Source organism: Rutilus rutilus, assembly GCF_951802725.1.
Source record: "Rutilus rutilus genome assembly, chromosome: 25".
NCBI classification, from domain to species: domain Eukaryota; kingdom Metazoa; phylum Chordata; class Actinopteri; order Cypriniformes; family Leuciscidae; genus Rutilus; species Rutilus rutilus.
The window spans coordinates 580975-597704 of NC_140229.1; the positions used below are offsets into that span (position 1 = coordinate 580975).

General features: G+C 40.6%; 1 protein-coding gene across 1 annotated transcript; it reads left to right on the plus strand.

Moving 5' to 3' along the window:
- Positions 1-286: 286 nt before the first annotated feature.
- Positions 287-13953, plus strand: ets2 (v-ets avian erythroblastosis virus E26 oncogene homolog 2). The gene is made up of 10 exons (XM_084401041.1): positions 287-473; positions 945-998; positions 2179-2287; positions 2434-2553; positions 2956-3156; positions 4102-4164; positions 4885-5094; positions 6764-7021; positions 7536-7654; positions 11869-13953. Exons 2-10 carry the CDS (start codon positions 951-953, stop codon positions 12082-12084), a joined length of 1344 nt encoding a protein of 447 aa, XP_084257167.1. The 5' UTR covers positions 287-473; positions 945-950; the 3' UTR covers positions 12085-13953.
- The last annotated feature ends 2777 nt before the right edge of the window (positions 13954-16730 follow it).

Here is a 16730-nt window from a genome sequence, read left to right on the forward strand (position 1 = left end):
TTAATTTTTATATTTTATAATTAATTATTATTATTCATTAAACAAATATATCTTTAGAAGTTGTATTATAATTGCACCTAGATTTGTTTCCCAAATCGTTTTCCCTATTTTTAATGAAATAATGCGCGTACAGATAATATCACATAATGTTAACTCAGTCAAACAGTGAGTGCTCTGGCTCCTGTGCGCGCGGCCCTTTGGCCCCTCCCACCTCCATCGTCATCATCATCATCCGTGAGCGCGCGCGCTGAACTCGCTCATAAATGCTGAAGATTCGCTCACGCGCACAGACGAAACACAACCTAAACGCGCTCACTAACCCATCGACACACTCACACACACATATTTCTATATCTATCACGAGCTGCGAATATCAGCGCCATCGGCTGATATCAGGAGTGTAATCGATCAGAGGAATAAAACAAACCGCAGAATTCACATCGGAATTACTTCTTTCTGCGGGAACTCAACAGGTTAGTGGCATTAACCCGATCAATACTACAATATTATTAATATCAGCCATTAACACGATTTACAGACAGCCGTTTGATTCTGTTCATTCTACTTTCATTCTATTCGTTTCATGTTCTGTTTTGTTTATAATCATAGTGTATTTTGATTCTGCAGTTGGGATGTGAAATATACATGAATAATCTGATTTAGATAATGAGTAAATCATGTACTTTAGTGTTATATAATGTATATGAAGCTGAATCACATTCTGTTCTGCTCGCTCATCAGTGACTCATGAATCATGAATCATACTCACGTTTGACTCGCAGAAACTTTGTCAGATTCACTTCTGATCAGATATTAATCAGTTTAATTAGACACGTTAAAACTTACGCATTTACTGTTGTTGATTTTCAGTTAGATGGAAGAAGAAAATAATGATTATGATAATAATAATAGTATTTGTTATAAATATCTTCTTGCTTTCTCAGGTCTCAATGTGCAACATGGAGCCTATGTTACCTGGATTTAGAAACACACTAAAGGTAAGATCAGTGTTTATACTTTATATTATTTCTCAGCCAGGTTTGTGTATTTGATGTCACACACCCAGATGTGCTCGTTTATTATCAGACACACATCTGCTCGTTGTGTGAGCGCGCTCTCGATTAGATCTGTGCTGTGATTGGTCGAGAGGAGGGCTGCTGTAAAGTCATTGGAGGTCAGCTTCGGTTCGCCCACGCAGTTCACTCTAGCACGGAACCGGAAAGCCATATATGGTCGTGCGCTCCATTTGGTGGAGTGGCTCTAGTGATGATGTCATGCGTAAGGGCGTGTCCTCTGGGTTTTTCCTGCCCGTGCCGGTTTGAACTCAATAAAGAGTTGTGTGTGTGTGTGTGTGTGTGAGAGAGAGAGAGAGAGAGATATTATCTTTAACCTGTTCACTGTCACGCCCAGTTTTTGAGCACAGTTCTAAGAATGGTCTGTTCTTAAAGAAACACTCAGCGGATTATTGCAGAAGTGAAAGCACTTCAAAACTGAAAGTGTATAAAAGTTACAGAAGTTTGTCTACTGTTACGCAAACTTACTGAACAAAACATTATACTGATTTTTTTACTAAATAATTTGGCCCCTGTAATCAGTGATTTTACCCCTTAAAACTCATCTTTGATCACCAAAATTACATATTTAAATTCTTTGAAAAAATGTCTTCATGCCTTAAAATATCTTGAATGTAACTCGACACCCTTGCCTCATTTAGTATGCGCGGTTCTATGAATATGCAAATGAGCCCCGCCTCCACTCACTCACTCAGCTCAGAGATCCACTGGTTGACGATCACACGTTGATCTGATTGGTTACAAGGTAGTTTGTGACGTCAGAAACACCAGCGATTTCAAAGCGTGTGTTTGAGACTGTCTTTGGTTCACTGCAGTTTTAAGGAGGAAATACTCAGCAATGGTGTCGACTTATGAACTTACACATGGTATGTCTAAAAGCATATTAAAAACACCACATAGACACATAAACAACATTAAGAGCTGGATTTTAAAGTTGGTTCCTGTGAGATTTTGTTCAGGTACTTTACCGATTCTGATGCGTTCACCAGGATTACGAGGCACAGGAATATAACAGTAGTGATGAGCACCGATACATCATTGAGAATAAACACTGCAACCTGTCGATGTTTGATTGGTGACTTCAGCTTGTGTGTGTTCTCCTCAGCGTCAGGCAGCGTTCGAGATGTTTGAGGACCCGATGTCCCTGTTCTCCAGCTTCTGTCCGCTGGAGGAGGAGCAGGAGGTGCCGTCCGGCCTGGACTGCCTCTCTCAGGGTAAGAACACCATCACTGCGGTCCGGATCGCTTCAGTTTCAACCATTACGATTTCTAGCGATTCCTATTTTCAATTCCAATAAAGTAAAAAGAAAACCACTGTAAGTTCACAGCAGATCTCCACTGGTCTCGTGTGTGTGTTTCAGACGCCGGTGTGTGTGCGGTGCCGCTGCTGACGCCCTGCAGTAAAGCCGTGGTCAGTCAGGCGCTGAAGGACAGTTTCAACGGCTTCTCGAAGGTCCAGCGCATCTGTGGCATCTCCAGCAGTGAGTCCCGTCTCCTGACACTGAACACTAGCGGTGCAGCGGGCGGAGCTTATCCGTGAGCCGTACGGTTCGGCACGCATGTGATTCGCGGATTAACTGCTAAATTTAACTAGCCGGACTCCGCCCTCCTACGTACTTCTGCTCAATTTACATTTTTCAATTTTTTGATTTTCTCAGAGAGAGAGAGAGAGAGAGAGAGAGAAAGAGATAGAGAGAGAGAGAGAGATAGAGAGAGAGAGAGAGAGATAAAGATGATTTTTTTTTTTTGCTAAACCGAATGATCCAATCCGCGTCTCAAAAACCATAAATGATCCGCTCCGTGAGTTCTGTGATCCGTTGCACCACCACTGACCACATGTTTGTTTTGAGGACGATGTGTTTGTAATGATGTCTGTCCCGTAGACCCGTGGAAGTGGAGCAAGCAACACGTGTCTCAGTGGCTGTACTGGGCGTCCGGAGAGTTCAGCCTCACCAACATCAACTTCTTTAAGTTCGACATGAGCGGGCAGGAGCTGTGCGACCTGGGAAAGGACGGGTTCCTGGATCTGGCTCCGGATTTCGTGGGCGATATTCTGTGGGAACATCTGGAGCAGATGATGAGAGGTAACGCAGACGAATGTAGAATATAGAATTCTCGTCTGAGGTTTTTCATGTAGAAATTACATGTTTTTTCCTGTAGTGTTTACAGAATCATTTTTATCAGTGCAGTAAATGTATCTTGATTTAAGAATGTTTAGATATCTGTGAAATATAAAGCCAGAAACACTGAGGAGGGAAATCATTGACTAAAACTCTAATCAAATGTAAAGACTAGTACGATATATATCAGCCACCATATCAGTATCGGCCGAAATATGTTCATTTTTAATGTTATCGTTATCGGCCGGATAAGAAAATGTGGCCGATATATTAAAACCGATAAATAATGTATAATTTCCTTCAGCTGAGACTCTTCAGATATGCACTGTTCAACATGATGATTTTAGAATTGCTTAAAATATGATTGAAATCACTTCAAAAAAGGAAGCAGTCAAATCGGCTACAGAAAATTATAATGAGAACGTCATAATTGTGTGATTGAGACGTGGCTTTTAATGATGACACTTTTGCTTTTGTAATCAGGCTCTCAAAAATTATAGAAAAATATGGATTTAGATTTATCAGCCAATATATCGGTTATCCGCTTTCAAATATATAGAATTATCGGTTATCCGCTTTCAAATATATAGAATTATCGGTTATCGGCTTTCAAATAAAAAGAATGAATCGGTTGTCGGCTTTCAAATAGAAAGAATTATCGGTTATCCGCTTTCAAATATATAGAATTATCGGTTATTGGCTTTCAAATATATAGAATTATCGGTTATCCGCTTTCAAATATATAGAATTATCGGTTATCGGCTTTCAAATAAAAAGAATTAATCGGTTGTCGGCGTTCAAATAGAAAGAATTATCGGTTATTGGAATAAGCCAAAATGTTGATATGGGTGCATGCCTACTTTAGTGTGATTCCGGAGCTGACGTCTGATTGGGTGTTTTCTCCCTCAGCCTGTCAGGAGGGCGACGAGGTGAAAGTCTCTGAGTGTGGATGGACGAGCAGCAGCTCCAGCAGTAAGTGTTGTTTCTTTCCGTCAATCTTTATTCATCTCAGAATCTCAGAGAGAAGAGAGTCTGTGCATTTTAACAATTCAAGCTGATTCAAGGCGAGACACTACAGGCATTGTTTTTCATGCATTTGGTCTATTTTGCTTACATAACATTTGCTTCTATTCAGCCTAGTGGAAAGAAAACATGCAAAATGCAAATTTAAGTGTTTATTTTATTGCACTTTATCTCTTTGCATCTGTTGATTTTAATTTCAGTACATAGTTTGAGTCAGAAATCTCCACTTCAGCAGCTTTACACACACCAAACTTTAGTTTTGTAAACATTCTGTTTGTTTGGTTATATATATATATATATATCCTATACAACATTTTATTCCTAAAACATGGTGAAAATGTATTTTCCTTCTGTCTGTTGACAGTATTTTCTGATTTATGGAGTGAAAAACTTGGTTTTATCCAATGTTTCCAAAGTTTCAGCAAATGGTTGCATGTTTAAACAAAACGTTCCAGAAAACTTATAATACAAAGCATTTGTCTTAATGTACTGTAATTACTCAACTGTGGAAAGAATGATGACATCTAGTTAAAGTCTTCACCTTATTCACCTGTAGTGTCTTGTCTCAATAGAGATTCAGGTTCAGAACAAGCCCTGAGGGGATTGCTGTGGAACATCAACAGCGATCTTGTAATCTGACTACAGTGTGATGTGTGTTTGTGTCTGAAGGTCTCAGTCTGGAGGAATGTTCTCTGAAAGTTCCTGATAATCGCATGAGTCTCCTCCGAGAGCTCTTCGAGACATCTAATGATTCAGTCCTGTTGGCATCGGGTCAGGAGCTCTCCATGTATCCCAAACCTCAGCTCAGCACCGTCAGCATCAGCTACATGAGTCGAGAGTCCTCCGCCGCTAAAGCCGCTCAGCGTCTCAATACAACAGGTCAGATATCAGATATCTCACACATCCGTCATCGCCTTACAACTTATTATATAATCAGATTACTTTTTCGATGTAACAAGTAACGCATTACAAGTAACATGCATTTCGTAGTCAGATTACTTTTTTCGATGTAACAAGTAACGGATTACAAGTAACATGCATTTCGTAATCAGATTATTTTTTCGATGTAACAAGTAACGGATTACAAGTAACATGCATTTCGTAGTCAGATTACTTTTTCGATGTAACAAGTAACGCATTAGAAGTAACATGCATTTTGTAGTCAGATTACTTTTTCGATGTAACAAGTAACGCATTACAAGTAACATGCATTTCGTAATCAGATTACTTTATCGATGTAACAAGTAATGCATTACAAGTAACATGCATTTCGTAATCAGATTACTTTTTCGATGTAACAAGTAACGCATTACAAGTAACATGCATTTCGTAGTCAGATTACTTTTTCGATGTAACAAGTAACGGATTACAAGTAACATGCATTTCGTAATCAGATTACTTTTTCGATGTAACAAGTAACGGATTACAAGTAACATGCATTTCGTAATCAGATTACTTTATCGATGTAACAAGTAATGCATTACAAGTAACATGCATTTCGTAATCAGATTACTTTTTCGATGTAACAAGTAACGGATTACAAGTAACATGCATTTCGTAGTCAGATTACTTTTTCGATGTAACAAGTAACGGATTACAAGTAACATGCATTTCGTAATCAGATTACTTTTTCGATGTAACAAGTAACGGATTACAAGTAACATGCATTTCGTAATCAGATTACTTTATCGATGTAACAAGTAACGGATTACAAGTAACATGCATTTCGTAATCAGATTACTTTATCGATGTAACAAGTAATGCATTTCAAGTAACATGCATTTCGTAATCAGATTACTTTTTCGATGTAACAAGTAACGCATTACAAGTAACATGCATTTCGTAGTCAGATTACTTTTTCGATGTAACAAGTAACGGATTACAAGTAACATGCATTTCGTAATCAGATTACTTTATCGATGTAACAAGTAATGCATTACAAGTAACATGCATTTCGTAATCAGATTACTTTTTCGATGTAACAAGTAACGGATTACAAGTAACATGCATTTCGTAATCAGATTACTTTATCGATGTAACAAGTAATGCATTACAAGTAACATGCATTTCGTAATCAGATTACTTTATCGATGTAACAAGTAACGCATTACAAGTAACATGCATTTCGTAATCAGATTACTTTATCGATGTAACAAGTAACATGCATTTCGTAATCAGATTACTTTTTCGATGTAACAAGTAACGGATTACAAGTAACATGCATTTCGTAATCAGATTACTTTATCGATGTAACAAGTAATGCATTACAAGTAACATGCATTTCGTAATCAGATTACTTTTTCGATGTAACAAGTAACGGATTACAAGTAACATGCATTTCGTAGTCAGATTACTTTTTCGATGTAACAAGTAACGCATTACAAGTAACATGCATTTCGTAGTCAGATTACTTTTTCGATTAACATAATTCGATACTTTTTTAGGGAGCAACGCAAGATTGTAACGCATTACTGTCCCAACACCGGTCGTCCCAGTGAGTTGATGTACTAGAGTGTGTGTAGTAACCGAACGCTGTGTGTCTCCACAGTCTCGTCCCGGGATCAGACGTCGGTGGAGAGTCTGGAGAACGCTGAGGAGTGTGTTCTCCGCTCATGGGGAAGCCACTCGTCTCTCGCTGACGCCCAGCGCGTCCCGTCCTACGACAGCTTCGAGGAGGAGTTCGGATCCGCCCCGCTGGGTCTGGGCAAACAGGGACTGTCCTTCAAAGACTATGTTCAGGAGAGGAACGAGCCGCTGGAACAGGGCAAACCTGTGATCGCTGCCGCAGTGCTCGCTGGCTTCACCGGTGCGTTACATTACTGCATTACTCACAGCACACTCATGCAGACATGCTTTTCTTACTTAGTATTTTTATCTTGTTTCCAGTCCAAATATCAAAAGATTCTTAAATCAAGATGCATTTACTAAAGTAGTACAAGACCATAAGATATTATGTCTTGTTTTCTTGGGAAATAAATCAAAATTAAGTGAGTTGTTACTTAAAAAAAGCAAAATTATCTGCCAATGGGGTATGAAAAATAATCAGAACAGAAACAGAAACAAAATAATATTTCTGACTCCATTGGTGGATCATTTTGCTTGTTTTGAGCAACAACTCACTTCATTTTGATTTATTTCCCCAAAAAAACAAGACATAATATCTTATGGTCTTTTACTACTTTAGTGTGTGTTGGACAGGTAGCGGCCCCATCCAGCTGTGAGTTTAACCCGTGTGTGTGTGTGTGTGTGTGTGTGTTGGACAGGTAGCGGCCCCATCCAGCTGTGAGTTTAACCCGTGTGTGTGTGTGTGTGTTGGACAGGTAGCGGCCCCATCCAGCTGTGGCAGTTCCTGCTGGAGCTTCTGACCGACACAAGCTGTCAGAACATCATCAGCTGGACCGGCGACGGCTGGGAGTTCAAACTCACCGACCCCGACGAGGTAACACACATATTTTATAGCGGCATATATAAAAAAACAAGGAAATCCTGTACGCTATCAATACTTGCAAATGAGTATCAACATTTTATTAGCAACGTTTCGGTCTCGTGACCTTCATCAGGAATAAACCATACTAATGTGTTCACACACACACACACACACACACACACACCCTGCAGGCTGATCGATATAATGGCAAATATAGAAATATAATAGAGCGGGGGTTTTCAGTCTTTCAAATATGACACACCCCCACCCTAATATTTAAAAGACAGCTATGTGTTTTAAATGTATCACATTTAAATATTATTTATTTACTTTAATCAAATGAATGTAATCTAATCTATTTATTTAGTTAAACTGCTTTTCTTATTTTTATTTATTTCAAGTTTCAAATTGTATTTATTTTAATCAAATGTTCTTATCTATTAATTTATTTAAATAAAATGTATTTATTTTTAGTCAATTCTAATTTAATGCATTAATTTATTAATTTATTTTCTTATTTTTAGACAATTTTTAATCACGTTTTATTTTTTAGTTTGATCAAATTAATTTATTTCAATCCAATTTTTCATTTTAATTTTCTTATTTACTTATTTTAATCAAATGTTCTTATTTATTAATTTACGTAACATTTTTATTTCTGTTTTAGTCAATTAATTTTCTTATTTGTATTTATTTAAATTAACTTTTAGTTTTATTTCAATCCAGTTTTTCAGGTTTTATTTTTTTCAATTTGATCAAATTAATTTATTTCAATCAAATTGTATTTATTTATTTTAATCAAATGTTCTTATTTAAATAAAATTGTATTTCTTTGTTTTAGTCAATCATTTTAATCTAATGCATTAATTAATAATTTATTTATTTAGATAAAATGATATTGCTTTATTTAAAAAAAAGAATCTCAATCAAATTTATTAATACAGATGTGGTGTGTTTGAGACCCAGTTTAAGATGTGGTGTGTTTGAGATGTGGTGTATTTGAGACCCAGTTTGACATGTGTTGTGTTTGAGACCCAGTTTGAGATGTGGTGTGTTTGAGACCCAGTTTGACATGTGTTGTGTTTGAGACCCAGTTTGACATGTGTTGTGTTTGAGACCCAGTTTGAGATGTGTTGTGTTTGAGACCCAGTTTGACACGTGTTGTGTTTGAGATGTGGTGTGTTTGAGACCCAGTTTAAGATGTGGTGTGTTTGAGACCCAGTTTGAGATGTGTTGTGTTTGAGACCCAGTTTGAGATGTGTTGTGTTTGAGACCCAGTTTGAGATGTGTTGTGTTTGAGACCCAGTTTGAGATGTGTTGTGTTTGAGACCCAGTTTGAGATGTGTTGTGTTTGAGACCCAGTTTGAGATGTGTTGTGTTTGAGACCCAGTTTGAGATGTGGTGTGTTTGAGACCCAGTTTGACATGTGTTGTGTTTAAGACCCAGTTTGAGATGTGGTGTGTTTGAGACCCAGTTTGAGATGTGGTGTGTTTGAGACCCAGTTTGAGATGTGGTGTGTTTGAGACCCAGTTTGAGATGTGGTGTGTTTAAGACCCAGTTTGACATGTGTTGTGTCTGAGACCCAGTTTGACATGTGTTGTGTTTGAGACCCAGTTTGAGATGTGGTGTGTTTGAGATGTGGTGTATTTGAGACCCAGTTTGACATGTGTTGTGTTTGAGACCCAGTTTGACATGTGTTGTGTTTGAGACCCAGTTTGAGATGTGTTGTGTTTGAGACCCAGTTTGACACGTGTTGTGTTTGAGATGTGGTGTGTTTGAGACCCAGTTTAAGATGTGGTGTGTTTGAGATGTGGTGTATTTGAGACCCAGTTTGACATGTGTTGTGTTTGAGACCCAGTTTGACATGTGTTGTGTTTGAGACCCAGTTTGAGATGTGTTGTGTTTGAGACCCAGTTTGACACGTGTTGTGTTTGAGATGTGGTGTGTTTGAGACCCAGTTTAAGATGTGGTGTGTTTGAGACCCAGTTTGAGATGTGTTGTGTTTGAGACCCAGTTTGAGATGTGTTGTGTTTGAGACCCAGTTTGAGATGTGTTGTGTTTGAGACCCAGTTTGAGATGTGTTGTGTTTGAGACCCAGTTTGAGATGTGGTGTGTTTGAGACCCAGTTTGACATGTGTTGTGTTTAAGACCCAGTTTGAGATGTGGTGTGTTTGAGATGTGGTGTGTTTGAGACCCAGTTTAAGATGTGGTGTGTTTGAGACCCAGTTTGAGATGTGTTGTGTTTGAGACCCAGTTTGAGATGTGTTGTGTTTGAGACCCAGTTTAAGATGTGGTGTGTTTGAGACCCAGTTTAAGATGTGGTGTGTTTGAGACCCAGTTTAAGATGTGGTGTGTTTGAGATGTGGTGTATTTGAGACCCAGTTTGACATGTGTTGTGTTTGAGACCCAGTTTGACATGTGTTGTGTTTGAGACCCAGTTTGAGATGTGGTGTGTTTGAGACCCAGTTTGAGATGTGGTGTGTTTGAGACCCAGTTTGACATGTGTTGTGTCTGAGACCCAGTTTGACATGTGTTGTGTTTGAGACCCAGTTTGAGATGTGGTGTGTTTGAGACCCAGTTTGACATGTGTTGTGTTTAAGACCCAGTTTGAGATGTGGTGTGTTTGAGACCCAGTTTGACATGTGTTGTGTTTGAGACCCAGTTTGAGATGTGGTGTGTTTGAGACCCAGTTTGACATGTGTTGTGTTTAAGACCCAGTTTGAGATGTGGTGTGTTTGAGACCCAGTTTGAGATGTGGTGTGTTTGAGACCCAGTTTGAGATGTGGTGTGTTTGAGACCCAGTTTGAGATGTGGTGTGTTTAAGACCCAGTTTGACATGTGTTGTGTCTGAGACCCAGTTTGACATGTGTTGTGTTTGAGACCCAGTTTGAGATGTGGTGTGTTTGAGACCCAGTTTGAGATGTGGTGTGTTTAAGACCCAGTTTGACATGTGTTGTGTCTGAGACCCAGTTTGACATGTGTTGTGTTTGAGACCCAGTTTGAGATGTGGTGTGTTTGAGACCCAGTTTGACATGTGTTGTGTTTAAGACCCAGTTTGAGATGTGGTGTGTCTGAGACCCAGTTTGACATGTGTTGTGTTTGAGACCCAGTTTGAGATGTGGTGTGTTTGAGACCCAGTTTGACATGTGTTGTGTTTAAGACCCAGTTTGAGATGTGGTGTGTTTGAGACCCAGTTTGAGATGTGGTGTGTTTGAGACCCAGTTTGAGATGTGGTGTGTTTGAGACCCAGTTTGAGATGTGGTGTGTTTAAGACCCAGTTTGACATGTGTTGTGTCTGAGACCCAGTTTGACATGTGTTGTGTTTGAGACCCAGTTTGAGATGTGGTGTGTTTGAGACCCAGTTTGAGATGTGGTGTGTTTAAGACCCAGTTTGACATGTGTTGTGTCTGAGACCCAGTTTGACATGTGTTGTGTTTGAGACCCAGTTTGAGATGTGGTGTGTTTGAGACCCAGTTTGACATGTGTTGTGTCTGAGACCCAGTTTGAGATGTGGTGTGTTTGAGACCCAGTTTGAGATGTGGTGTGTTTGAGACCCAGTTTGAGATGTGGTGTGTTTAAGACCCAGTTTGACATGTGTTGTGTCTGAGACCCAGTTTGACATGTGTTGTGTTTGAGACCCAGTTTGAGATGTGGTGTGTTTGAGACCCAGTTTGACATGTGTTGTGTCTGAGACCCAGTTTGACATGTGTTGTGTTTGAGACCCAGTTTGAGATGTGGTGTGTTTAAGACCCAGTTTGACATGTGTTGTGTCTGAGACCCAGTTTGACATGTGTTGTGTTTGAGACCCAGTTTGAGATGTGGTGTGTTTGAGACCCAGTTTGACATGTGTTGTGTCTGAGACCCAGTTTGACATGTGTTGTGTTTGAGACCCAGTTTGAGATGTGGTGTGTTTAAGACCCAGTTTGACATGTGTTGTGTCTGAGACCCAGTTTGACATGTGTTGTGTTTGAGACCCAGTTTGAGATGTGGTGTGTTTGAGACCCAGTTTGACATGTGTTGTGTCTGAGACCCAGTTTGACATGTGTTGTGTTTGAGACCCAGTTTGAGATGTGGTGTGTTTGAGACCCAGTTTGACACGTGTTGTGTTTGAGACCCAGTTTGAGATGTGGTGTGTTTGAGACCCAGTTTGACACGTGTTGTGTTTGAGACCCAGTTTGACATGTGTTGTGTTTGAGACCCAGTTTGACACGTGTTGTGTTCCTCAGGTGGCCCGTCGCTGGGGAAAGAGGAAGAACAAGCCGAAGATGAACTACGAGAAGTTGAGTCGAGGCCTGCGCTACTACTACGACAAGAACATCATCCACAAGACTTCTGGGAAGCGCTACGTTTACCGTTTCGTCTGCGACCTGCAGAACCTGCTGGGATACACGGTGGAGGAGCTGCACAGCATGCTGGGAGTTCAGCCGGACACCGAGGACTGAACCCGAACCCAACCCGTGTGTGTCGGCGCAGACCTCGAGAAGGTCTCGGTTTCTCTGCGGTTCCCCGTCTGAGGTCTGATCATCTGATCATCTGTGTTCAGAACCAGGCCTGTACAGTAGACTAGCGACGAGCCGGAAACACAGAGCTATTTTCTGCTGTTCGTTCACGCCAGGAATGCCTTTTCTGAGACGTTCCGGCGCTTTGTTCACTGAGAACTGGATTTTCAGGTTTGGAATCACATCATGTGGCCTTTCAAACGGAGAGAGCATTACTAACAATCATTCTGAACTTTACCTGCGCTTTGATTTAATCAGATCTGCTTCTGCTCGCCTGTGTTCGTGAGCGATTGATTGTACGTGAGATGATCCGATGTTTATTTATTTGACTGCTGAATACAGCAGGTCACGGACTGAGGGTTTGTTTCGCTCAGGTTAAAGAGACGTGTGAATGTTTACCAAAGTGAAGAGTCGTCTCGGCACGGTGAACTCTGTGTTCGTACAGCGATGAATGTCTCGTTCTCACGCACACTTTCAGCGTCAGAACGACTGTGTAAAATACATGTTATCTCCTATATCTGCGTTACTGTAGACCCAGCTCACAGAAACATGCTGTACAGGGCTTCTTCAACTGCTTACACACAAAATCCTCACAATTTCTGACACCTGACACTCAAACACCAGAAACACACACCAGATCTGCAAAACCACACACCAACTCTCGGCCTTCGACTCAGTTTTCAACACACAATTCTCTATGTAACACACAAACATCTTAATTTCCTCTTTCAAACACAACCTATCAAAACACCACAGTAATTCATCAGAGCCTCACACACACTCCTCACCTGTGCAAACACTCATCGCTTTGCTGAACACACACCAATCATGGCTTTAGAATAGGCCTATAAAAGGCCAAAGGTCGAGTTTGGTTTTGAATATCTGTGTGTATATGATATATCCAAAAATATAATATTATGGCGAAGGTGTTTGCAGCGTAAGACAAACGTTTGCTTCTGAGATGTGTGTGATATTCTGAATGCAGTGCTTCATTCAGCGAGAGATGTGAGGCGTTGGGCATTTTGTGTGCAGTTCTTGGATTTGTGTGTAAAGTTTTGAAAAAAAGAGGCAAAGTTATGAAAATGTGTGTAAGCAGTCGGAAAAAACTGTAAGAACGTTTTGCTAACGTTCCCATTAAGTTATGAAAGCGTTATTTCTGAATATTCTGTCAACATTCAAAATGTCTATTTTTTCTAATGTTTTACAAATGTTTTGTTGTTGTTGTTGTGAGCATTACGGGAACATTCAATTTAAAGACATGATAACTCTCAAACGAACGTTCTATTATCGTAACTGGAAGAACTTTTGCTCATATCTCTGAGAGAATGTTCCCTGAACTATTATTATTCTCATAATTTATACAGATCTCACGTGGTTATTCATCACTACTACTGTAAATGTGTGTATATGTGTGTATTTGATTGTTTTTCTAAAATACAGTTGCTCTGAACTGGGTTCAGACTGGTTTATAGGTTTATTTTACAGATGATCTACGAGCGAGAGATTTATTGATCAGTTAAAGTGTTTCTAGGGAACGACTGCAGGATCTTCTGAATCACTCAGTCTTTATTATCAAACCTTTATTAGTCATACATGTGATGTTTGTGCTGAACGTCCTCTGAACCGAGTGACTTACACTGGTGGAAACATGTTCAGTGTGTGTGTGTGTGTGTGTGTGTGTGTGTGTGTGTGTGAATGTTTGAGAGGCATTTGACTCATGAGAATCTGTCCAGACGTGCATCTTTATATCATCAACGCACTGAACAGTTTAATAGCTCTGTGAAAGTCAACAAATAAATTCTTGTTAAATGATGTGACGTGTGGAGCGTTTTCTCTCTGAAATCAACATTTTTGCAACATTTAACAAGTACATACTGTATATTATCATTAATATGTGTCATCTGGTACATCTGCAAAACAAACACAAATTATTTTAGTCTATAGACTTATATAGTCTCTGTAAATTTCAGAAAGTCTTAATGAGAACCAAACTATTCTGTTTTTGTCCATGTTCATCTGTCTTTAGTGTGTGTAATGTTTCTGTTTGAGCATGAAGAAGCTCCCGTTATTCTGTTTCTGAACTCCTGAAACGCCTCCCACTGTAGTCTTGAGTTTCTTCCGGGAACGAACACGTCACAATATTCCTCATTTAAATAATTCATACACAGAATAAAGGGGCGGGGCCTGGTTGAGTTAGTTAGCAGTGTGTTAAACTGGTGGTTATGGAAAGGGGCGGGACATTTCCCAAACACACTCGAACCGCTCGACCAATCACAACACACTGCTCCAGCCGACCAATCAGAGCACAGTGTGCTTTTCAGAAGGAGGGGCTTCATAAAGACAGGAGCTAAACAGAGCGTTACTGACAGACTGGGAATAGAGGAGCCGCAACAATGGAGAATATGGGGGAAATAACCAACATTCAAGCAGGAAAACCATCTCTTCTCCATCTACATGTCATCACTAGTGTCTGTCATTCAGAAACATGGTTTTTCCCATCACTGTTATCATCTAGCTACTGGAGTGCCTCAGGGCTCAGTGCTGGGACCACTTCTCTTCTCCATCTACATGTCATCACTAGTGTCTGTCATTCAGAAACATGGTTTTTCCCATCACTGTTATCATCTAGCTACTGGAGTGCCTCAGGGCTCAGTGCTGGGACCACTTCTCTTCTCCATCTACATGTCATCACTAGTGTCTGTCATTCAGAAACATGGTTTTCCCATCACTGTTATCATCTAGCTACTGGAGTGCCTCAGGGCTCAGTGCTGGGACCGCTTCTCTTCTCCATCTACATGTCATCACTAGGATCTGTCATTCAGAAACATGGTTTTTCCCATCACTGTTATCATCTAGCTACTGGAGTGCATCAGGGCTCAGTGCTGGGACCACTTCTCTTCTCCATCTACATGTCATCACTAGGATCTGTCATTCAGAAACATGGTTTTTCCCATCACTGTTATCATCTAGCTACTGGAGTGCCTCAAGGCTCAGTGCTGGGACCGCTTCTCTTCTCCATCTACATGTCATCACTAGGATCTGTCATTCAGAAACATGGTTTTTCCCATCACTGTTATCATCTAGCTACTGGAGTGCCTCAAGGCTCAGTGCTGGGACCGCTTCTCTTCTCCATCTACATGTCATCACTAGGATCTGTCATTCAGAAACATGGTTTTTCCCATCACTGTTATCATCTAGCTACTGGAGTGCCTCAAGGCTCAGTGCTGGGACCACTTCTCTTCTCCATCTACATGTCATCACTAGTGTCTGTCATTCAGAAACATGGTTTTCCCATCACTGTTATCATCTAGCTACTGGAGTGCCTCAAGGCTCAGTGCTGGGACCGCTTCTCTTCTCCATCTACATGTCATCACTAGGATCTGTCATTCAGAAACATGGTTTTTCCCATCACTGTTATCATCTAGCTACTGGAGTGCATCAGGGCTCAGTGCTGGGACCACTTCTCTTCTCCATCTACATGTCATCACTAGGATCTGTCATTCAGAAACATGGTTTTTCCCATCACTGTTATCATCTAGCTACTGGAGTGCCTCAAGGCTCAGTGCTGGGACCACTTCTCTTCTCCATCTACATGTCATCACTAGTGTCTATCATTCAGAAACATGGTTTTTCCCATCACTGTTATCATCAAGCTACTGGAGTGCCTCAAGGCTCAGTGCTGGGACCACTTCTCTTCTCCATCTACATGTCATCACTAGGATCTGTCATTCAGAAACATAGTTTTTCCCATCACTGTTATCATCTAGCTACTGGAGTGCCTCAAGGCTCAGTGCTGGGACCACTTCTCTTCTCCATCTACATGTCATCACTAGTGTCTGTCATTCAGAAACATGGTTTTCCCATCACTGTTATCATCTAGCTACTGGAGTGCCTCAAGGCTCAGTGCTGGGACCGCTTCTCTTCTCCATCTACATGTCATCACTAGGATCTGTCATTCAGAAACATGGTTTTTCCCATCACTGTTATCATCTAGCTACTGGAGTGCATCAGGGCTCAGTGCTGGGACCACTTCTCTTCTCCATCTACATGTCATCACTAGGATCTGTCATTCAGAAACATGGTTTTTCCCATCACTGTTATCATCTAGCTACTGGAGTGCCTCAAGGCTCAGTGCTGGGACCACTTCTCTTCTCCATCTACATGTCATCACTAGTGTCTGTCATTCAGAAACATGGTTTTCCCATCACTGTTATCATCTAGCTACTGGAGTGCCTCAAGGCTCAGTGCTGGGACCGCTTCTCTTCTCCATCTACATGTCATCACTAGTGTCTGTCATTCAGAAACATGGTTTTCCCATCACTGTTATCATCTAGCTACTGGAGTGCATCAGGGCTCAGTGCTGGGACCACTTCTCTTCTCCATCTACATGTCATCACTAGTGTCTATCATTCAGAAACATGGTTTTCCCATCACTGTTATCATCTAGCTACTGGAGTGCCTCAGGGCTCAGTGCTGGGACCACTTCTCTTCTCCATCTACATGTCATCACTAGTGTCTATCATTCAGAAACATGGTTTTCCCATCACTGTTATCATCTAGCTACTGGAGTGCATCAGGGCTCAGTGCTG